We start from the raw sequence: 24983 nt of genomic DNA, 5'->3' as shown, positions 1-24983 counted from the left end.
TATAAATTATTGTTTTTAATTGTATTAAATTATTTATGTTTATATATGTTTAACGTGTATTATTTATGTATATTTTCTATAACTATACTAATATTATCTCATTTCTATTTTTGCAGCGCACAAAACTCTCTCTCCCGTCCAGCACCCAGACAGAACTACATCTCCGACATCAGCTCACCACTGATTCAGGTAAGGTTTCATTTTTATTTTATTTTCAATTATTTGAAAATATTGTTAAATGCACACACAAACTGCAGAGGCTTCAGTTTCTTTGAAAAACCTAAATTTTATGCTATTTTGTGTAAAAGATTTAAATGAAAATTGTTAAAAAATAAATTTAAATCTTAAAAATTAAATGAAAAAAAATAATAAAAGTTTTTTTAAAAAATGAAAAAAAAAATATAAAAATTTAATTCTAAATTATTATAATTTATATTAATTTTTAAATAAATTTAAAAAAAAATAATGAAAATAAAAGAAGTTTGATAGAATTTTTTTGAATCTAATTTTAAAATGAAGAAGTATTAAATGATTTAAAAAAGAAAAAATTATATATGTAGATATATGTATATAGGACAATAAAAATTTCCTTTTTTATTAAATTCAGTATATAAAAAAAAGTAATTTAAAAACTAAAATTTTTAATTTGATAATTTAAATCGCTAATTTATTAATTTTCAATATTTATTCCTTAATCTTAATGCTATAACTCTAAAGGATTTTCTAACTAAACAATATTATGTGCTTGGAACCCGGTTAAATGCGGTAATTAAATTAATAATTTACAGTTTTTAATGCTTAAACTTTTTTGACAATTTGAAAATTAAAAAGCAAAAATCTGATACGTTTTAAATTTATTTGAAAAATATTTTTGAATATTATTGTAGTTAATAATATTAATTTAATAATATAAATAAAATGACCAAAAATTATTTTTTAAAATTAACTAAAATAAATCTTGAAATTAAATAAATAACACTGTGATAGCTTTTTTCAAAAAAAAAAAAAAAAAGACAAGACCAAATTCGACGGTTTCCCCCTATTTCGGGTCCTACGAATCGAACTGCATCATTACTTTTTTGACTATCACAGTGTAATTAATAATTTTAAATATACATACACATATAATTATATTTCGTTAAAGTTAAATAAACACCGTTTCAAAACTTTAAAAACAAAAATTGTTCCAGCACCTTGTTAAACAAGCTTTTCTTTTGATTTATCCTACATATTTTATGAAAAATATTTATATTTAAGAAACATATACACCATTTAAAGCAGCTATGATTATAAAATGTTGAGAATAAAGTTTTATTTATTTTTATAAAAATGAAAAGGTAGATTAATTTAAATAGAAGTTGGATCTTAATCAATAAGAAAAGAAAATTCAGCAATATAAACAAAATATATACAATGGAACTTTCATAATTCGAAATTTCATACAAATTTCGTTCCATAACTTGAACTTCTATAACTCGAAGATCTCCATAACTCGAACTTTTGAATTGGCAATATATCAATATCACCCTAAATGTAGGCAATGCTTTATTTTTATTTTTTGCCAGCAATAAAATAATTAAATTAAACACATAACTAAGAGAACTTGTAAATATGTTACTTCAAGATAAAAAAAAAACTTTAAAGAAATATAGATATAGGCAGATAAAATCATAATTTTGAAATATAATTACGTCATAACCTAAAAAATTTTTAATTTTTTTAACAATTTTTTTAAACATTACTTCATTATAAACTGAACTCAGAATATTACTTAGCCACAAACAACAAACCCACGCATAAAAAAATAACAAAAAAAAGTTATAATTTTTGACGCAATCAAAATATTGTTTAGCTGCTCTCTGCTCCTACTCATGCAGTGTGTGTGCTTATAATTAAGTCAGCAATTTTTACAAAAACAAAAAAAAAATTAAATAAATATTTATCTAAATTATAATTTGTTTTTTGATTTTTGTTTCCGTAGGAGGATGGCGATAGCAAAATGTTGAAGTTGCGTTTCGATGTAAGCCAATACGCCCCCGAAGAAATCGTTGTCAAGACTGTGGATCAGAAATTGATGGTAAGTGACATTGAAAAAGCAAACAAAAACAAAAATACATAGACAGAGAGACAGAACATTTCAGTGACACAAATAGATAATTAACATATTTGTAACAGCAATAACAACAACAACAAAAATGTAGAATAATAAATTTAAATAAATGGCGCAAAGCAAGAGCTTAGCTGATAAGTTGTTGACACTTGAGGCAAAACAAGTAAAAATAATAATAATGTAAAAAATTTAAAAAATTAAAATTAAAAAAAAATAATAATAATAAAATTAAATTAAAAAAAAATTAAAAGTATAATAAAAATAAAAAAAAATAAAAAAATTTTAATTTGAAAAAAAAAAAATATTTAAAAAAATTGAATTTGAAAAAATTTTGAAAAATTAAAAGTATAAAAAATAAAAAATTTCAAAACTTAAAAACTTAAAAAACAACAATAAAAAATTTTAATTTGGAAAAAAAAAATTCTCGGAAATAATTTATGTATTTTCGAAATATTTTTCGCATTTTTTTCCACATTTTTAACGCGTTCATCAAAAAGCCTCACCACTGACAGTTCGTCAAAAACATATTTGTTTATACATATATATGCATTTACATCTGCTTTTTTCATCTCCACTATCTCTTAGCAACACACACACCCATTCTCGCACTAATTTCTAGCAAATCCCATATGTTGTGTCTTTTTTTTTGCCCGTCAATTTCAATATTTTATTCTTGTTTGCTGGCTGGCTGTAGCCTCATCTCATTCGAATGCCTGTGCTCGAGAATATATTTTTGGAAAATGACTCATGGCCGTGTCGCCGTTATGTCGAAACCAAATACACACAAAACAAATTTCTGATTTCAAATTAAAGCCAGCCGATCGGTGGCGGCAACAGCATGCGATCGTAAGGAATTTTCTAATTTTCAAGATTTTTCTCGAATTATTCTCGAAACTTATGTATTTGTGTACCTAAGCCATTGGATCCGCCGCTAATGACGGCATTTCTCGTTTGAGTCGGTTGTTTATCGTCTGTTTTCACTGATTTTCATTTTGAATTTGCAAATTTCCTGTCATTTCTGCTCACATATTTTGTTGAAAATATGCGCATATCGACTTGAGCACCTTTAATCTGTGAGTTAATGGCCACTAGTAGCCATTAGGCAATCGCATTTCACACCTCAATTGTTGTTTGTGAAAAAATAAATTTTTGTTCGAAAATAACATAAAGTTTCGACTTTTGCATATCATCACAGCAGTACATTTTACCGTTGTATGTATGTACACTCAGAAATATATGTTTACGATATAAGTTTATATACAAATTTATGTACATATATAACTAGAGGTGTACGACTGCATGCTGAGCACACATGATATTTCACACAGGAGTTTTACAGATTAAGCTAATAAAATACGGAATTTAAATACATAAAATTTTTGCGAATATTTACATTTAGCACATACAATGAAATTACGTGAATTTATAGACATTTTTGCGTTTTTTTTGTATCTACAAAACTTCTATAAACTCATACCTTAGACAATACATATTTACAGATCGCTAGAGATCTTTGATAAAGAAAATTTTTTAAATCAATTGATAATATAAAATTAAATTATCTAAGATACTTCTACCAGAGAAGCAATTGTTAAATAGAAGAAAAATTTATAAAAAAGGAGAAAAAATATTAAGGCAGGTGAAAAAATGTAGAAAATTTTGTATATATGTATGTATAAAATTAGAAATCCCTTTTCAAAAAAATAGAAAAGAATCCGTATTAAAATGGAGAGATTGACATCAGAGAAAAGATTTATTCAAAAATCATCGTTTCCACGGCAGTGGGGTCTTCGTAACTGGAATTTATCCAGACTTACATACACTCAAATATTGTCAGGCTTTCTCAATATTATTCCGGAATATTTTCTGTCACTACAACAACAACAAAAAAATCTTCAAAACCATAATATCATAAAACATTTAATTTCGAAAAGTTTAAAATTTTTCGAAAACTTAGTAATGTGTCCAAAAAAGTATTTCCAAAAACCAGTAGACGCTTAGGTAAAGAGCTAGCTATTTTATTCAAGCAAGCAAGTAAGGTAGACAAAGCCAAAGAACTAGAATTTACTGTGAAGTACAGATAATAAGCGATGTCAAAAATCGGAATATACATATGTACACATAAACACAAAATAAGCACCGTTGTCATAAAAATTTCTCTCAAAAAAGACTGTAGATGATATACCGAATGTCAGGACTAAATTTTTTAGATTTATCGGAAGTTTATAATGAATAAAAAACGTTAAATTAAAAAGAAAATAGAAAATAAATACAATAATAATCTTTTTTATAAATTTCGAATTTGATAATAATTTTAATATGCTACAATTCGATTTCCGAGGGGTTTTCGTTTCGCTGATTACGAATTTGACGTTACTTTTCAAAAATTCAACACATTTTAAAAATTCGCCATATTGCATTCGCCATTTTGAATTTTGGAAAACCGACACCGGATTCGCTATCAGCGACCACGAAAACCCCCGAATTATGAGTTACAAGCGAATCCGATGAAGTTTTGAAAACGCTACTTTTCTCTGTTTTCTGGGGCTTTGTCAAAACCCTGATCTGATGGTGTTAAATGGACCTCGGATTCGAATTCAGCGACCCCAAAAACATAAGGCACATATAGTGAGACCACCAGGTCATGACACAAATTTTTTTTGTTAATCATAATATTTCTTATTCATTTCATATTTGATAATATGTAATTGGCTCTTTATATTTTCATATATTTTTTATTAATTCAATTTTATTAATTTTTTTATCAAAATTTTCTATTAATAAATCGATTTTTCTTACAATTTAACCTTTACTCCAACTCAAAACAAATTTCATTGCTATGCGCCTAAAAGAACACACTCACATTCAACCTGGTTGTTGTTGTTATTGTATTTGATTAAACGCCTCTTCGTGCACTAAATAACAAGTAACGGCACATTTTGTGATGCTGTGACGCCGCACTTCATTAAATCAAGGCAAAAGTGAGTGTTGAAATTGTGTCTGTTAAAAATTATGAAGGCGAAAAAGGCAGACATACACACACAACCACACACACACACACATAAATGCAATCTACTGCTGCATAGTTCAAAACTGCACACTTCAGATACGGATTCAAGTGAATTGTGCGCCATAAAAGTGGTCGGACAGCGGCCCACACGCTGTCATGTAGCATGGAAGATAAAATACAACCTCTGCAAGAGATCGTGATCAAACATATTACAAACATACAAACATACGTACTAACGACACAGCGACGCAAGCAAACAAATTTAAAAAAGAAAGACAAAAAACAGACAACAAGCCACTTCTAATGCTGAAACTTTCACTGTTTGGTTTTTTACTAAATTTTATTTTTTTCCTTCTCTCCCCACACAGGTGCACGCCAAACATGAAGAGAAATCGGACACGAAGAGCGTCTACAGGGAGTACAACCGTGAGTTCCTCTTGCCAAAGGGCGTCAATCCGGAATCCATACGCTCGTCGCTCAGCAAGGATGGCGTTTTGACTGTGGAAGCGCCACTGCCCGCCATCACCGCCGGCGAAACCATGATTCCCATTGCACATAAGTAAATTAATCCAAACATAAAAAAAAAACAATAGAACAACAACAACAACGAAATTATTATCAAACAACAACTGCCGCCAGCAAGCAAACAAGAACAATTATGCAAACAACAACAACAACTAGCAGCAAAGCGGTTACAACAGTTGTCAATTAACGCGGTCCGAATATGTAGCTAAAATGCAGCAGTAACAGCAACAACAAGGCTGCAGCAAATTCTAATTTTTTTTGGACATTAATTTTAACTACTTAAAAGAAAAAAAAAACAAAAAATATTAATTAATTTCCTTATAATTAATTATAATTTTCGCTAATTTTTACGTTAATTTTTTGACTTTTGTTTATCTATTACTCTACGCCAGTATGATGGAATTCGCAAAAATTTATATTGAAGATCTTATATAATGTATTAAAACGGATGTTGAAAAGCAAAAAAAAAAACAACAAAAAACAAAATGAAGTGAAAAACCAAAACATTTTTTTGTATTTAAATTGATATTAAATTACACTATGAAACAAAGATTGTTTATTGCGTTTTATTTATGATTATTTTATGGTATTTTTATTTTTAATTTTTGATTAATTATATTTTATTTTTTGAATTTCTTAAAATTTGGTTGAAACTAATTTTCTTTACTTGTGTTACGTGTATTACAGTTGCTACTTCTCATTTTACTTATTGCTTTTGTTTTGTTCTTCAAATTCGTTAACTATAATTTCCGCAAATATGGCAGTTATGCGTACAAATGCAAAATCCGTATTAACGGTTAAATACTATTTCCACCAAACAAAAGTGCTTTATTAAATCCACTGCAAGTAATAAATATAACAATAAATGAGAAACAAATATTTTAATAACTGTATTAAAAGTAGCGTTAAATCAAAAGAAATGAAGCATAACTACTATCCTATATCAAAAATAAATTTGAAATAAACTACAACAGTGTGTTCGTTAAGAATTATTTATTGGGACGCCATTTTATAATTGTTTAAAAAAAATATGTTCTCTTCTGAGAACTACTCAATCAACTCACTTAACACCCTGTGCCCCTTTGGCCAACAGCTAGTTTCCTGGACAATCCATTCGAAGACTTCGAGAACATACATGCATATATTCTGGCCCCTTAGGGTTTGATTAGCCACTTTAATATTACAACATAAAACAAGTAAGGAAAGGCTAAGTTCAGGTGCAACCGAACATTTTATACTCTCGCACACTATTAAGATAGTTTTATTAAGATAAAACACAATTTGATCCATATATTCAGTTTAAAGTCCAATAGAATAACTAAAATCATCATATATGTATGTATAGTACATGAGGTCTGAGGTAATTCCTGAACCGATTTCACTAATTTTCACCACGAAGGTAAACTATATCTGAAACTCTCAAGATATCTCACATATTAACCGATATATGCGGAATAAAGCCTGCGGAAATTTCGAAAAACCTAAAAATTAGGTGTAAGGGAGCTATGGGAAGTTATGACCCGATTTTTAACATTTTTGGTACAGAGACACACTATTAAAAGAGAAAGATTCCCTCTAAATTACATTAAATTATCTGAGAGATTTACCTATATTTTCGGTGAAAAATTACCCTTAGGCACTGAGTTCTTCTTGTTCGATATCAGGGCCCTTGAAAAGTCATGGTCCGATTTTGACAATTTTTCCACAAGTGATGTCACTGCTGAAATACAGTATTTGTGTAAAGTTTTATTTCGCTATCTTTATCGGTTCCTTATGTATACATTATAAAATGAAAGAATCAGATGGTATTCATGATAGTGAACCGATTTTAATAGCAACTCTCATACGGTCCCAAGTTTCGTCAATATATTAACATTAATATTTCGTCAAATATATTAATGTTAATGTTTACTCAAGTTATCCGTTGCACGAACAGACGGACGTACAGACAGAAATGCGGATTTCAACACGTCTCCTCATCCTGATCATTTTTGTATATATTTTATAACCCAACATCTAACTCTTTTAGTTTTTCAAAGAACCGTTATATGAACAAAATTATAATACTCTCTTAGCAACTTTGATGCGAGACCGTACACTCAATTTTGTATTTCCTTTTTAACAAAAATATACATACATATATGTATAGTAACTACAAAACTTAAACTACCCTCCCGCATTGAGTTAAGCACAAGTCCTCACTCTAGGATTCGTTACACGCGCTCAATTACACCACTTTCACTTGACTTATGTCGCGTTTCTCAATCATACGCATTTGCTTCTTCTTCAAACGTTTCAATTTCGCGGGATTCTTGATGACCTGCACCACTTCCGAACGCCGCTCATTGGCCAAACGTCGTTCAGCATTTTCAACGCGTCGTTGATTCTTTTGCACAGCCGCTTCCTTGCGTTGCTCCTTTATGTCCTTTGATAATTCCTTGATATGTCGCAATTCATTACGCAGCTCCATTTTCTTTTCGAATGTTAGACGATTTGTAGTCTTCTTAATTGTTGTGAACCTTTTAGTAAATTAAATTATTAGTTTAAATTGTATTTCTGAAAGGTGTATTTTGAGCGGAAACTTACTTTTGCTTCGGTGTTTTCCATGGGCGCCCTGATTTGGGTAAACCGCGTATTGGATTGTTTTCAGCGGGCTTCTTTTTGGTTTGCTTCTTCGTCGCTGATTGTTGTTTAACTTTTGTTTCAGCAGTAGTAGACTCCTTGGCATCAACATTTTCGGTTTCAGCTGTGTTGGTCTCGTGGACTGTTTCCTCGGTTGTGACTTTTTGATTTTCTTCGGTCATTTTGCTAATTTGAAATTTATTTATTGAAATCACTGAAATCCGACCACACGTGTTATTATTTATGAAATTTGACAGTTCTACCATCCACTCTATCACTCTCGTTATGATCCACATTATATGTAGAGTTGCATTTTTTGTACTTTTTAACAAAAAGAAACCGATTACAGCCGAAAATATCGATAAATAAATTCATCGAATTTAATTTTTTTAAATTTTTGGTGTAGTTTCTGTTTCTAATTTTTGAATGAGTTTCAATTTTATGCACTTTCACATTCACTGCAAGGTTTTAATTTCACTCGACTCTTTTCAACACTTTCACTCGTTTTTTTGAAAACAATAACCAATTTAATATATTTGGGCTTAACAAATTGTTAGTTGTTGTAAGCCATAAAAGCGTTTTTATTCACATAAAATTGAATATGGCTTTATGTTCTCGTTGTATTAAAAAAAAAGTAGTTATATGTACATATATCCTTCGAACTCTTCTAATTCAAATGGTATAATTAGGTAACTTGTGCTAACTACCACTATAACGGTTGGCGTCATAATTGGGGTCAAGAACAACAAAGATACTAAATTTATGAACTCTACAAAATTAATCAAAGGTACAAATGACTATAACAAATCATATCCGACATTTACACTTCATTATGATTCCTCCCGCTCCCATGAAATATTTGCCTGTAAGTTAAATTAGTAGTTATTTAACGTTCCCAATGGAAGAAAATTTTTGTTTAGTTTTCAGAAAACTTAAGTATAGTATCACAATAACTCTCAAGCATCCCTCTCTTTTTGGTTTGATATTAACAAGGCCTCATTGTGCTTCTCCACATTGTAGTGATAGAAGAATGCTTTGCTGTATTCAAAAGTTGAAATCATAATGGCACAAGCTGGCGCCACTTTCAATAAACGTGGCCATAGACCGGCAAATAAACCTTGAATGCCATTTAAGCGATAAATTGACCATAGCCGTTGTCTTACATTCATATTGGCGACTTCAGCCGTGGGTTTGTCTAAAACATATTGAGTTGCAGTAAGTATTGGTTATTATTTAGAAATTTATTTGGCTTACCTGTGAAAAGAACCTTTTCACCAAATTCAATTTGTTCATGTGTTTTCACAACATCGAATGGCGTTGTAATAGTAGCTGCCAACTGCAATATTGTTGGGCAAAAAATATACGTTGAATGTAAAAACAAATAAGATAAGATATCACAGTTGTGATACAATCAACACAAGATAAACAATGGATTGGTAGTTAATGATGGTTGCTTATTGAAAATTAATATTGAACTAGTGTCATAAGTTTGATGGCTACTCGTTTTATATGATGATTTTTGTATATTGAACTTGAACACCTCCACATTTAACTTACCGAGCCAGATATGGCACCTGCCATAAAGCTAAAACCAAATGTGGGCTCCTGTACACCAAACATGCTCTTTATATTCTCATAACATGTCCAATATATACCAGAGAAGGGCACGTCACGCAGTATTGTTGGTGGTAGACCACGAAACAAACCGAAGAAACCCTGCGTTTTCACAACCACACGCACAGTGGACAACATTTCACCGTAACTCATTTTTTGTGACTGCATCTTTGTGCGAATCAGCTCCAACGGACTCACAAAGGTGACCGCACAAACACGCGCCGACACACCACTGAGCATTGGTATATGGAAGGGTATCTCTCGGCCGCGTGGCGAACCCTTCACCTCGGCTAAATATTTGTAATGGAATTCGAGCATGTGCTGTTTGAATTGTTCATAGGCGACAAAATAAACAATGGTTGATGGTAGCGCTGAGACGAGTGTAGGGCTTAGTCCAGACCAGAGCGAACTTACACCTTCGTGTCGTGCAATTTTAACAAACGCATCCTATGTGGAAAAAACATGCATATGTTAATTAAAGTGTTTGATATTTACATGAATGCATGCATTGTACGTGTGTGTGTATGTGTGCGTGGGTACAATGCTATGCTTTAACATACAATTGTGCCATTCAAACGCTTTTCTGGTTTAAGCTGATTGGGCATATTCGGATCACAGGGACAGAGATGATCCATTAATCCATTGCAGTAGAGAAAACATTTATTTGTGGTGGTTTGTTGTGCTTGCAGTCGTGTTTTGACAACGTCCAAAGGTGTCACTGCAAAATTTATAATATATTAGCAAACACTGCGTGGTATGTATAAACGAAATGAGTACTTACTAAAACAAGCTGTAATAAGTGCACCTGTGCAGGCAGAGACCACCTGCTGCAATGGTCGTATGCGAAATCGGGGATCTTCCAATAGGAGATTTGTTTTCTTCGGCACCACTTCCGACTTCATATTCAAATTCGTGCGCACGTTGACTTTACACAATTGAAGAGCACTGATAAACCGGCGCGAAAAAAGTTGAAAATATGATGAAATACAAATATTAAAATAGCCGCTGTCACTTGCGATGACTAGTTTGTGCGACACTTTATACGTATTTCGCCGCTTTACTTGCTATCCATAGAGTTTTTCGACGGTTTCGTATAAAAAACAATTGCTAGATCGCAAATTTTGAGGAAAAATACTTCACTTCATTTTGACACATATTTTCAATAGAATTTTGATGATAAGAAATATTCCAATTGGTAGGGATGTATTGACGCGAACAGTGTGGGAGGTAAATTTCTTTAGTACTATTTTGTTAATTAAGTCATTAATCTTATATTAGATAGTTATTCAATTTATTATTTATTGCAATTAAATATTATATTCAGCATTATATTATATAATAACTTTTATTTGAATTTACAACAATTTTATTCTTATAATTTTTATCATTTCTACTACGAAATACCAATTGGTTTATAACGAACATGGCAGCACTGGTTGTATTTTGTTTTGTTTTTATTATCCCATTCTTTGTTCACAATTCTTTTGTGTATTGTATGATAAATTGGAAGAAGTGTTGTTACAAAATTAATTGAATGCAACAAAATTTATTTATATAGCAAAAATATATTTTCAAAAAACAAATAAACATTTCCAAGGTGTGTAAAAGCCTTTGAGTGCAACTAAAACGTTTTCTCCTCTCGTGTATGTAGCTGCTAGAGTACTCTACACTGCATTTAGCACCAACACCATGGAGGATTCCGCAGATTTTGGTGGCGATGGCGACAAAAAAAGCAAAGACATTAAATTAAACACAGCAACAACAACAAAAATGGAAGAGGGCGAAGATCATAGTCAGGATTCAAGTGTAGTATGTTGTAGTGATAATGCAAACAAACAACGCTTTCATATTGATTTATTTTGTTTGTAACTATAGATGAATAACTCACAAAGTGTCTTGGAAAAGATTGCGAATCTTTATGCAGAGCAATTGATGTCCGACATAATTTTGGTTGTGGGCAATGAGCAATATCCGGCACATCGTGTCATACTCTGTGCCAGTAGTGAAGTGTTTCAGGTGATGCTCATGAATCCGCAATGGAATGAGTGTCGCAAGCACGTTATCGAGTTGGTGGAGGAACCCTGTTGTACGGCTGTGTTCCCACAATTCTTAAAATACTTGTATGTCGGCCAAATAAAAATCTCACTACAGACTGTGATGCCAATGCTGGCTTTGGCAGACAAATACAATGTGAAGGTGAGTAATGACACAGTAAATATGCTATGCAACAAATAATTCTCACAACAAATTATATTTTATTTTATAGGACCTTGTTGAGCTTTGTGTTGATTACATGATGAAACACATCGCTAAGGCAGCCACACAAGGTTACCTCGTCTCTTGGCTGCAGTACACAATCGCTTTCAGTCCTTACCATAAAGAACTCACCGAAACATTGAAACGTTTTCTGAAATGGAATTTAGAAATGGTGAGCGAATCAAAAGACTTTGTAGAATTGGATGCCGCAATAATGGTGCTATTGCTACAACAAAATGACATTGTCGTCACCAGCGAGTACCAGCTCTTTGGCATTTTGCAACGTTGGCTGTTACATCGCAAAGAAGTCTACGACAATGATGAGACACTCACGTTGGAAGAGAAGAGCGCATCATTTTTGCAGTTGGTCGAGCAGACGGTGGTGCATATACGTTTCGCAATGATGACGCCGCGTGAACTGGCGCATTTATTGCTCTTCCCTTTGCTAGAGTACCACAAAGAGTACATTGTGCAACGCATGGCAATAGGCGAGTGATGTCATAGATTATAATATTATCAAATTGCAATACTATTTCATTTTACAATTAATTAACAGGCATGAGCTATCAGTCGGGGCAGGAAGATCGTGTACGTGAAGTGCGCTATTCACCCGAGGGCATGCTGCAATTTACACCGCGTCTGTACTCCAATGACACCTGGAGTGTTAGCATACATGTGAAGGATTTCGATCAAATCGAAAAATATAAGAATTATGTGACGTGCTTCTTTTCGCAACGCAACATAGCCGAAACGGAAGATGGTGAGTATGAAATTATTTTTTCGAAAATTTCTGAAGAAAAAAGTTAGCAACAACTTCTATTTCTTTTAGATCACACAATAACTTGGGAGATCGAATTCTTTCCGCGCGGCGTCAAATACAACAAAGCGAAAATTATTTGGGGCGAAGATGTACCGGAGTTTTCACTTAAAACGGTGCGTCTGCGCGTCACTTGTAAATACCCACAGCTCGATGAGGAGCGTTTTAAGGTAAGGTAGCCTACTTTGTTGGAAAATTTAATAAAGCTATAGCGCGTTTTTGTCCTCTCCCCCACCCTTAGGTAGCTGTGCTGTTCACCGGTGTACAAAATAAAATCGATCATATTCTCACCGTACACGAACGTACCGAATATTTTTCGAATAAAGTACGCGTACTGAATGTGGACAACCTCATACCCTACGATGAGTTGGCGTTGTCTTCCATCAAATTGAGTCCGCATCTAATTGGTGCTGAGCGCAACAATTTGTTAATACAAGTGATCATAGCGCCCATGGGCCCGTATACGTGCCGTGATGCGCCACCATTCGATTTTAAGTGAAATGCAAAGGCACTTTAGTTGTAAGAATGTAAACACCGAGTGTGCGCTGTGGGTTACTATGCTGTATAAACATTTATAAGTTAGTTGAACGTAATTAAAATTGGGAATATGTATGTATATTGAAAAAAACAATGAATTATGTTTGCATTTTTTGCTTTTCATTCAAACACGCGCATTAATTGTTATTGTCTTTCGAGTTTGCCTACACACAAAACGACGTATTTGACGCGCTAAGCAATAATAAAAGTTGAAATGAAACAGTTGTGCAAATTGTGGAAAAGGTTTTCTAAGCCAATAAATAATATTTGCAATGTTTTTCTTTTGCGGCAAGCTGCTAGGTCTTACCAGTGTTCAATATTCATTCATATAAAATGAGTGTGCTTCTAGTGTGCGCTTTTTTATTTGAATTGGAATTAGTATAGTCTATATAAACATATTGAAAGTTCTAGAATCTAGTTGTTGTAGTGGCAAAAAATAATTACGGAAAAATTCGAAATTTTTTTTTAGTATAACAACCCTTGTCCGCCTCAAATCTCAAGTCTCTTCCGCCTACACAGTGTCGTCGTGCAAATTTTTTCAAAAATTGTCTACTCCTGCGAGTCATAAATCTTGCCCACTAGACAAATAGGCTCGCACCCAAACAAGATTAGCAAAAAATTTACATAATCTGAAAGTGTGTGTCTAAGTATTATAACTTAAAACTGCTGACAATTTCACTAGGCTGCCTATTATCTGCACTTTTGCTCTTACTAAGATGTTTAAGTCGTCAAGCTTTACATAGTAACAGTATTTTTTATGAGTTGTGACACGTGCATCACATAAAGCGGTTAATCCCTATCACTTTGAGTATAAACAAAACAATTTTGGTGAATTTCCTGTACTTAATTATTACAATAGCAATGTACAACACTTGGCTGGGTATGGGACTGAATTATTTGAAAAAGCATTTTTTACGAAATTCGAAAATAAATGTTTCGATTTTGGAGCCTAACTTCGAAAATCGGAGAGAGCAATCTTTTATTTATGCCTCAATCTCCAAGAACATAATCAGTTTTGGTCCAATATACCGAAAAAAGTCGGTTTTGCCGTATAGTGTAGTGATTATATGAGACTTACTGCAAAATATCCATGAATTTTGGTCCGAATGATTCTTCACACAGTCGAATTAATGGAACCAGAAAGCACCTGATTTATTAAGGGTTGTTGTTGTTGTAGCAGCATATAACATTCCTGAAATAATTTCAAGAAATGATGTTGATTTGACAAACCTTGGCCTTATCTATGATCGATTGTTCAAAAAATTTGAGGTAATCAGAGTTGCAAAGGATTTATAGACTACTATGACCACTACTACTTATACAACACAACTTTTTCTATGGTTCCACGTTCCCTTGAACCATCGTTAGCCGATAGTGCTGATTCTTGCAACTAATCGATCCAAATAGTGTTAGATCGCCATTTGTTCGGGCCTTGACTGCATAAAATCCGGGTTAATTTCGATGTTGTAGAACCGACTCGGAAAAATCCTATGAAAATCTCAATGACAATGACAAACAACATCATGATATAAGTTCTTCTTGAAACAACGGTTGTCCTACGGAAGAACGTTGTCAGAACTCAAAGAATATTTGTGATACGAAACAAGTTTGGAAATCCACTGATATTAGACCGTTCGAAGGCATTTATGTCCATGTTCAGAGTTCTACCTGCTTGCTGCTATTGACTCGCCTAAGCCAGTAAGTATGTCGTCTATGGCTTATTTGTCGTAAATTTCTAATAGTAATATCTAAGTGAAAATCAATTCTTCCGACCAACATTTCGGTACTCAATAACTACTTTATAGTTAAAAAGGGAATTGGTGTCATACCCACCATAAGTAACCGGAATGAACTAAGATTTTTTCCCACCAAGAACGGTACTCCAAAAGTACCAAGCAAACAGCTTATTATCACATCTTTATATAAACTAACCTCAACGGAGACCCTAGCAATTTTTTTTTAATTTTTCAGTTCCTTTCACCTTCTACCAGCATTGTAGTACTTCCTATGAAGATCTGCTTTACCAGACTACTTCAATATACATACTAAAAAACCATTCAATCCAATAGATGACGCACTGCTTGAACTTATTAGTAGAAAAGCGCTATAAAGCCATAGTAGACGAACGAAGAATCGTTAGTTATGAAGACAGCATTGAAGTCGTTAAGCATTAACAATAAAGAATAACTTGTCGTCCAATTCAATTTCAGTCAGAAGAACTCCACACGCAGAATCATCTACCAACCGAGCTCTCTGACAGCTTGAAGCTGAATGCTTGGTAACTACGTCGGCAAAGATTATTATAAGAGTTAAATAAGATATACGTACCATAGGAGTGTTGGTGCCATATCAGTTCTTTATATACTATATTATTATTTTATATGCTTAAATGCTTATCAGATGAGGGTGTTGCTGAGCAATCGACAACTGAGTAAATGTTAAATATGCCTATCTCTTATCTATAACATTTCGCTTTCGCATTTTTAAGTGTTTATCTTCAAAATTCTTAGATATAATTTATGATCCCCAAAAATACGACGGAAATCTTAGCAGATGTGTCGTTTATCACACCCATAACCATTCTAAGATAATGTAGAAGATTTATACTTACATATCTGAGTTTAATTGAAGGTGAAACGTTTGGGTTTTATCAAGTTTGGCATGATGAGGCGTTTTTGGCGATATTTTGCCAAAACTGTCGAAAAAGTGGCAAAAATTGCTTACTTTATGGAGAGATAATGGAAAGTTTATGTGCTAGTGCGTAGTATAATAGAGTTTTGGTTTTGCATTCGCATCGGAAAGAGGCAAAAGCCGAGTGCTTAAGCACCACATGAAGAATTTAAAAATATAAAAAATTTCTGAGCACTCCTATAAATCGTATATCTAAGATCTCTTGGCAATAGTGTTCCAGGATATTATAATTTCTTATAGTGGTTCGAGAATGGATATTTTTTAAACTTGTGTTAAATATAATAAAACCAGTGTGATATTTTGAAGTCATTGAATTGAAGAACTAAGTTCTGTTGGATAAATTGGTTGAAGTTAAGAAACTAATACTTTTCAAATAATAAGTAAGACAAAAAGAGCTCGAAGTAGTAAAATTAATGAACTGATGGAGAGAAAAAAACGTGTTTTTTTAAATCAAGTTTAAAGAACTCATATTCAATTTTTTCAACAACGTACGATAAGATATTTATTTGATGAATTTTATTAGACCACCAGTGAATTTGAAAATCTTATCAAATACTATTTTTGCATTTAATTGCAGTCACACCTCTTTAGTTAAGAAAAGCGAAGAAAATAATTGAGATGATAACAAGAAACAATTTTTAATACAATAGATTTATAGTATAATATTAAAAATTTCTAAACGTTTTGATATTACTTTTCCGATATTATTCAATATGATCCTAAATGTAGGCAACAATTCAAAGTGAAAATGGGTGAAAAACTGTGCGAATTAGTTCCAAATAATTTTTGTAAACCAGAAACAATAACTCGGTAGAGAGTTATAGAATTATTTCTCTTGGAAGACATTTGTCTTACGAATCTAAATTAATATCACAAATAATCTACGCACCGAGGAAAAAGAGCCACAATGTTTACCAAATGGGATGATACTTCATAAATATTAAAAATGTTATTGGAAGGATAAAATGGCTGAAAAAGAAAGCGGGATCTAGCTTTAGGGACCATCTGCTGTCCTTAGACATCAATATAATATTTTCTGCATTTTAAGGGGCTATACCAGTGAGACACTTTGAAAAAATCGATTTTTATATTTTTTGTTTATACGATAGTTTGTACTGTCAAAAATATCCTCTGACAGCGGTAAGGTCGTATTTTGTATAGTTTTTGAGTGTCAGCGTTCCGGTCTCAGGTATAGTGGAAAGTTTAAACGCGTTTTTCTCTAAACAACAAATTTCAAAAATGACCGATTGACTTCAAATAAACTGAGTATTCTTGAATATATTTACTATACAGTGGCCTACGACCTTTTTGATTGGTTAAAAATTGTCAATTTGACTTTAACCCTTAAAAGTTCCCTTAATTCCTCCAGGAACCAACCGCTATTTTTGAAAACTTTTCACGAATAAACATATGTTTTGATATATCCGTTAACTTTTAGTTCAGTCGCCACTTGTGTGTGAGATTTGCAGTCATTTACATTTTCACTTGAGTAAAAGTGCATTAGAAAAATAATTTCAAGGACAATTTTGTACTTTCAAGAGGATTTTAATGGTTAAAAATTACCGTTTTTTATCTAAAAAAAACGACACTTTTTTCAGAACTACGCCATTTTGTTAATTTTAGATATTATTCAAAAATCGTAGATCATTGTATTGGAAATACTTTCAACTTTAATAACCCATTTGAATTTATTTGTTTCAGCTACTTATTCCGCCGGAGTCATGTTAGCTGGTGGGGATTTTTTTTTGCACCTCCGAAGACCGCACATAACTCCGTTATTTATTTTTTTTCAATATTTTTGTTAAGAAAAAATCTTAAAATATAGCTGAAATTATGTCCAAAAAAACTTCGAAACATTCGATCGAGTACTTTCTTACTTTCTTACCCCACTCGTTTCAATATTTGTTTATCATTTGTAGGTGTTCAATACATTTTTACACTTCAATGAATGGAGCGTTGAAGTGCTATTCACACCGTCACGCCTAGTGGGACACTCTATATCGAGTGTCATTAAACAATTATAAAATTGTAGTTAAATACACAAATATATATGTACTCGTATATAATTGTAGTGTAATGTGTGATGAAATTACATTCGGTAATAAAACCGTTAAATAACAGTTGTCTTACATTACAATAGTTATATTTATCAATACAACACAAATTACTCACAAAGAAAGTATTTATATTCTCTGAATTTTTGTTTAAAGTACACGATATGTTCCGAACATTTTCAGTATTTGCTTACTGATTACTGGGATGATTAAATGAAAGTAAGTAAGTGTAAGTAGTTATATAAATCTTTATATCGAAAGTTGTAACCACTACAAACAGTCAACAAGTAACTAGACTTTTACAGCTGATCTCTGATCGCATTGTTTAAGTAGTCGTCAAATAGTGCAATGACATTTATTTTTATATTCGTTATTGGCTAGTGAGTACTACGCCAGAATGAACAGTATGTAGATTACGATTGGGATGTGAGTTATCAAAGATGTTTTAGGTGGTTGAAACCAGGAACCAAGTCTATTCTGTTGAGTTTAAAGGAGAAAAGCGGACAGTAAATTGAAATGTTAGTGGCTTACAGAAGAGCGGAACCTAGGATCCGGAGTGTTCAAAAATCCCATTGAAGCCATTCATTACCAGATCTTGTTAATGTTAGAATATCAATACTGGGTATATAAAACAACAAAGCCTAGGACGCTGATGAGTTATCGGTGAAGCTATCACCTAGAAGAAGAAGTCAAAAGTTTTAGGGAACCGACAATACCGGAAACTTCCTTACTTGCCAATAATTACAAAAAATGTGAAATTATTTACGAAAATATTTTCAGTTATCTGTTATCCGTTATACATTTAAGATCTTTTAGCTGTAGGTAAACTTTCATACACTTATCCCTCCAACTTGTTTATCAACTTTCATTTAGATAATATGTAAAAGTTGTTTACTCATATGTCACATTAAAGTATAAAAGAAAAAATAGTAACAATAACAGGTATATAACTCTAGAATGTTTAATGTGTTAAGCATTTTATTTGCACTTTATTTAAAGTTTCAAAAACTTTCCACTTCTAACAATTGAAGTTGTAATTAAAAAAAATTAAAAATTAAAATAAAATAAAATAAAATAAAATAAAATAAAATAAAATAAAATAAAATAAAATAAAATAAAATAAAATAAAATAAAATAAAATAAAATGAAATGAAATAAAATAAAATAAAATAAAATAAAATAAAATAAAAAAAAATAAAAAAAAAATAAAATAATATAAAATAAAATAAAATAAAATAAAATAAAAAATAAAATAAAATAAAATAAAATAAAAAATAAAATAAAATAAAATAAAATAAATTAAAATTAAATTAAATGAAATAAAATAAAATAAAATAAAATAAAATAAAATAAAATAAAATAAAACAAATGAAATAAAATAAAATAAAATAAAATAAAATAAAATAAAATAAAATAAAATAAAATGAAATGAAATGAAATAAAATGAAATGAAATAAAATAAAATAAAATAAAATAAAAAAAAATAAAAAAAAATAAAATAATATAAAATAAAATAAAATAAAATAAAATAAAATAAAAAATAAAATAAAATAAAATAAAAAAATTAAAATAAAATAAAATAAAACAAAATAAAATAAAATAAAATAAAATAAAATAAAAAAAAATAAAATAAAATAAAATAAAATAAAATAAAATAAAATAAAATAAAATAAAATAAAATAAAATAAAATAAAATAAAATAAAATAAAATAAAATAAAATAAAATAAAATAAAATGAAATGAAATGAAATAAAATGAAATGAAATGAAATAAAATAAAATAAATAAAAAAATAAAATAAAATAAAATAAAATAAAATAAAATAAAATAAAATAAAATAAAATAAAATAAAACAAAATAAAATAAAATAATATAAAATAAAATAAAATAAAATAAAATAAAATAAAATAAAATAAAATAAAATAAAATAAAATAAAATAAAATGAAATGAAATGAAATGAAATGAAATAAAATAAAATAAATTAAATAAAAAAATAAAATAAAATAAAATAAAATAAAATGAAATAAAATAAAATAGAATAAAATAAAATAAAATAAAATGAAATAAATAAAAAAATAAAAGAAATAAAAAAATAAAGTAAAATAAAATAAATTAAAATAAAATAAAATAAAATAAAATAAAATAAAATAAAATAAATTAAAATAAAATAAAATAAAATAAAATAAAAGAAATAAAAAAATAAAATAAAAAATAAAATAAAATAAAATAAAATAAAATAAAATAAATTAAAATTAAATTAAATGAAATAAAATAAAATAAAATAAAATGAAATAAAATAAAATAAAATAAAATAAAAAAAAATAAAATTGAATTAAATTAAATTAAATTGAATTAAATGTTATAATTTTAATAATTACAAATTTCAAATCGATTTCTTATATTTTTTTCTATATTTTCCTTTTCAATAATTCATTAATATTTCTATTTCAAAATTATTTGCCTCATTTCCCTCATTTTACACATTTACACTAACTCACTCACATGCTACTGTGCACTTACTGTTGTGTTGGCGGTGGCGTATGAGTAACATAAAAAATATTCCAGTCACAGAGGCTGCAGCTAGCAACATCTCGTGTGCGTGCCGACAAACACACAAATATAAACATGTACAGATTAAATTACGCATATTTTATATATTTAGACATATTTATTACAACCACGTGTATTTCAGCAAATATATATATAATTATAGGCAAGTACTCGTATTTACACTTATTTACTTTAAGTGCGTGCATATAAATAAAAGCGTAGTAGTTCAACGAATCCCTTAATCTGCCACTAAGCTGAATAATAATGAAGAAGTGAGAATCTTGTGCTGTTATCACCGTGATATGAGATGATGAGATGAGTAAGTTATACATATACATATAATTTAAAACAAGTACATACGTTCTAATATAATGAAATTTAAATGTCATGAAAACGAGTTAAGTATGTAGGCATGTTTATATTAAATAACACTTGTAAGCATACATTTATGTATGTGTGTGTGTATATTTATTGTTGCTGCCTTTATCAGTTGTGTTAACAAGTTTTTCGCACAAATTAGCTGCTTAATAATTATACTACTATATACACATATGTACTCGTATATATGCATAAATGTTAATACGACTGCTTATGCCTTGTGCGAATACCTGATAGCTGTGTAAGCAAAAGTTTAAGTGGGGAAAGTGTCGTTGTCATATCATCAGCGCGCTGTTTTTCATTTCGACATTAAAATGCAATGTCAGGAGATCTCCGCTTTCAGTTGACGTGCGAAGCGTGAGGCGGCTTTAACAGCTTATCCAACCAGAAGCGGTGCTAGTTATTTGGCCCTAGCTAGAACGGCCAAAGTGGCAGTAGTGCGTGGGTGTGTTTGTGCGCAAAAGTGTAAAATTATAATTTTTTAAGTTGAAAATTTGAAAAAATTAATTAGTTATTCGCAAATATAAAAAGTGCTTACATGCAGTGAAGATATTTTTGTTAAAAAATAATAAATTATTTTTGAAATTGCTGAATTTGCTAAGTTTGTGCTAGTGATTTTTGATAGCCATATTTAATTATAGTTGCTTTAAATAAAATTAATTCGTGAGAGAAATAGCTCGCTGATTGTGCTAAAAAAAAGTGTGTGATTTGTTGAAAAATCGCTAAAATAATTAATATTAAATAATTTAATACGTAAAATAAAAATAAAATTTCAAAATGGATAATCCAGCTTATATACAAGACTTGGAAACTGATTTTGGTGAGTTCAAAAAAAAATTTTTTTTTCAAAATTTTTTCTATTTAATAAATTGATAAATGTGCGAATTGAAAGGTACATAGTTGAGTATAAAAACTAAAGACTTTCTGAAATTTATTCAACAAATATTTAAGTAATTGATAAAAATTTGAAAATATTTATTTAAATGTATTCCAAGATGGAAAAAAGAGACTTTTTAGATTTGGAATCAGCAGACTGAAATGAGACATTTGCTTAAATGTAAATTTAGATTAAAATTTTTCCTAACCCGAAATGGTTTACTTTGTGGTGGGGTGAAGGTAAATAAATTTAAAACTATATATATTTCAACATATATAGCAGATTACAAAATATATATTTTTTAAACAATTTTCAATTAAAAAATTAAATATTTCGGGTATAAATGCATTTATTTTCAAAACCAGAAAATTTAACTAGAATTTCGTCATACTCAAAATAAATTAAATAATATTTTTTGTAATCTGTAAAATTTGTGCTAAAATTGAATAAATCAAAATGTATTTTTATTTCGATTTATAAATTGATATTATAATTAAATATGTATCCCAAAATCTTTATGTGATGGTATTAAGTGTATTAAGCAAATTTATATATTGATTAAGACAGTAATCTGCTTTAAAGGCTTCAAAAAGTCGATTTTTTTGTTTTGTTTTAAATCTCTTCCAAATCTATCCAAGAATATGTCTTTAAAATTCCAGAGACCAATTCGACATATTTTCGAAGCTAGAGCAGTTTTAGTGGCCGAGCGTCGAACAGGTGCGAATGCGAATGAAAACTTTAAAGCGCATTTTCTCGAGTTTTCATTTTCACAAGTGTTAGAAAACGGTGCCGACGATAGCAAAAAGAATATATGTCCGATCGAAAAAAACCAAAGTGATCTAGCTTCAGTATTAAATTATCTTCTATTTGAACTAAAAAAGTTGGACACAAGTATTATTTAAACTACTTGTTTTGCAACTTAAAGTAAATTTTTTTTTTCTTTAAAAAGTGAATTTTTTTCAAACTTCGAAAAAATTTGAAATTTTATAACTTCTTCGGTATTTTTTTAGTTCATAAAGAAAAGAAACCTATAAAAATTAAAAAAAAAAAATTTGGTTCGACTGTTTCAGATGCATCGCACGACCTCCATCACCGGCACCGATTTACAAGTGCAGACTCCAGGCGCTCCAGAAAAATACTTACAACTTTTCAATATTTTTTAATAATAAATATTGTTTTTTAAGCCTTAAGTATAGTACACTATCGTCTTAAAATTCCGTTTACCGCAATCATTTCCTTCCCTCTCAAAAAAATTGCTAAAAAAACGCTTTTTTTCGGCTTCTAAAGCAGACTACTGACTTAAAAAAAAATTAAAATAAATTAAAATTTATTTTTATTAATTTGCAAAAAATTTCATCAAAGAAATTGATCATATTGATAATTGTTTGCTTCAGTTATCTAAAAACATAAATATAATCCTAAATTAATATTTTTTACCGAAGAATTGGCGAATTTTTCACTGATGTGAAATATTTTAAGAAAATTTAAACCTTATCTCTGAGTGTGGTATTTTCTTTAAACCTTAGGAGGAGTATCATAAAGAGCATTTAATGGTTTCAAATCAAATTGTATCAATTTAAGTTCTGAAAAAGGTAATAAAAAATAATCTTAAGTGTAGGGATCGTTGATACTCAAAATATTTCAGAGAATTACAGAATATTAAAGCAAAAACTTCATTAAAATATTTTTTGAGATTATGTCAGTTATATTAATTTCTATATAAACTTCAGATCACTTAGAAACTCTTTTACTTAGACTGTTTTCGTCAAATTGGAGTTTTTCTGTAGCATTAGGCCTAAACATTCTGTAAAATTTCAACAGAGAGAACTGGTAAAAAGTATAGGGTCCATTGAAATATGCAATATCTTTAGATGATGACTCAGAAATATATATCTTCTTGATATTTATCACTCAAGATTAATATGTACACAAAGAGACTTAATTGGATATTAAATACAAAACTTAAATAAATTCCAACAGTTCCAATTGATTAAGGATTAAAAGATTAAATCAACAACAAATTAAAAAAAATGATGGCAAAAACTACAATTACATAATTCACAATTACTTTCATTTATGTACTTGTCATGCACGAGCTGGTATTTAGAAAAATCCCTTGGATCAAATCATAAGCACACAAATAACTTAGGAAGATAACAACGAAATCCTAATACTTACAGGCTCGTGCTTAAGAACATAATTAAATGGATGTTGTTGTTGCTAGAAATCGCAGTATGAGGCAAGCATGATGGCAATAGCAAGCATGATGGCAATAGCTAAATAATATAGGGTATTACAGGAATTAAAAATTAAGAAAACAGCAGTAATCGTTGTACTTGTAATTAGAACTAATGCTAAACTAAACTAAAATAACTGAGATTAGCAATTTCAAGGCAATGCTACAAAATTTGGCAATTAGAATAATTAAAATATTTTTTCTGCAAATCATGTTTGTATATAACGGCATAGTTAAACAATGTTATTCCGTTATTTGCTTGAACTTGTTAGCGCAGCGATTACAGTTGTTTTGTTAGCATTTAGCTGTTATCATTTGTCTCTGAAAGAACCGTGATAAAAAATCATCAAAGCTTTCATCATTGCTTTCTACAAATATCTGTGTACCTACTCACGTATGTATCATAAACACATTTGTCAATGCGTATTTTGTGTAGAATAGACTTATTTTTAATACTTTCGAGGATTATAAACTCGCCGAGGGAGAATGGAAGTATTTGTGAATTGTGAAACTGACAGTCATATTTGAATACGTACATATACTTTTTGCGTCTTTGGAATGATTCAGATAAACGTTGTAAAAGTCTAAGTGTTCTTGGAAAGTAAATGTACTCGTATTATATTTGAAGTAACGTATGAAATTTATCTGTAGTTGATGATTTTTTTTAATTCCTTCGAGGATATCTCAAGTTCAAACAGTTACATAC

General features: G+C 30.0%; 5 protein-coding genes across 6 annotated transcripts in view; 3 read left to right on the top strand and 2 right to left on the bottom strand.

Moving 5' to 3' along the window:
* LOC105209028 (heat shock protein beta-1) overlaps positions 1-6195 on the top strand; it is a 29846-nt gene extending 23651 nt beyond the window's left edge. For both annotated transcript variants that reach the window (XM_054230611.1, XM_029038192.2), the window contains 3 exons: positions 117-189; positions 1982-2077; positions 5489-6195. In XM_054230611.1, the coding sequence (XP_054086586.1) occupies positions 117-189; positions 1982-2077; positions 5489-5683 (364 nt within the window). In that variant the 3' untranslated portion in view covers positions 5684-6195. The remainder of the gene's footprint in view (positions 1-116; positions 190-1981; positions 2078-5488) is intronic.
* Positions 6196-7736: 1541 nt separating this feature from the next.
* On the bottom strand, positions 7737-8563 carry LOC105209027 (coiled-coil domain-containing protein 86). Its single transcript, XM_011179170.3, has 2 exons — positions 8232-8563; positions 7737-8164 (listed from the first exon to the last, which is right to left on the bottom strand). Exons 1-2 carry the CDS (start codon positions 8561-8563, stop codon positions 7873-7875), a joined length of 624 nt encoding a protein of 207 aa, XP_011177472.2. The 3' UTR covers positions 7737-7872.
* Positions 8297-11059, bottom strand: LOC105209026 (probable mitochondrial glutathione transporter SLC25A40). The gene is made up of 5 exons (XM_011179169.3): positions 10663-11059; positions 10442-10599; positions 9825-10328; positions 9522-9603; positions 8297-9462 (listed from the first exon to the last, which is right to left on the bottom strand). Exons 1-5 carry the CDS (start codon positions 10781-10783, stop codon positions 9224-9226), a joined length of 1104 nt encoding a protein of 367 aa, XP_011177471.2. The 5' UTR covers positions 10784-11059; the 3' UTR covers positions 8297-9223.
* Positions 11060-11349: 290 nt separating this feature from the next.
* Positions 11350-13600, top strand: LOC105209025 (BTB/POZ domain-containing protein 17). The gene is made up of 6 exons (XM_054230610.1): positions 11350-11690; positions 11757-12077; positions 12148-12625; positions 12694-12897; positions 12967-13124; positions 13196-13600. Exons 1-6 carry the CDS (start codon positions 11571-11573, stop codon positions 13451-13453), a joined length of 1539 nt encoding a protein of 512 aa, XP_054086585.1. The 5' UTR covers positions 11350-11570; the 3' UTR covers positions 13454-13600.
* A 7891-nt stretch (positions 13601-21491) lies between these two features.
* LOC105209024 (synaptic vesicle glycoprotein 2A) overlaps positions 21492-24983 on the top strand; it is a 46966-nt gene continuing 43474 nt past the window's right edge. Inside the window, exon 1 of the mRNA XM_054230739.1 lies at positions 21492-21984. Within this exon, the coding sequence (XP_054086714.1) occupies positions 21942-21984 (43 nt within the window). The 5' untranslated portion in view covers positions 21492-21941. The remainder of the gene's footprint in view (positions 21985-24983) is intronic.

The sequence above is a fragment of the Zeugodacus cucurbitae genome, chromosome 5 (assembly GCF_028554725.1).
Source record: "Zeugodacus cucurbitae isolate PBARC_wt_2022May chromosome 5, idZeuCucr1.2, whole genome shotgun sequence".
Lineage (NCBI taxonomy): Eukaryota > Metazoa > Arthropoda > Insecta > Diptera > Tephritidae > Zeugodacus > Zeugodacus cucurbitae.
This window is presented reverse-complemented; position numbering and strand designations above follow the sequence as displayed.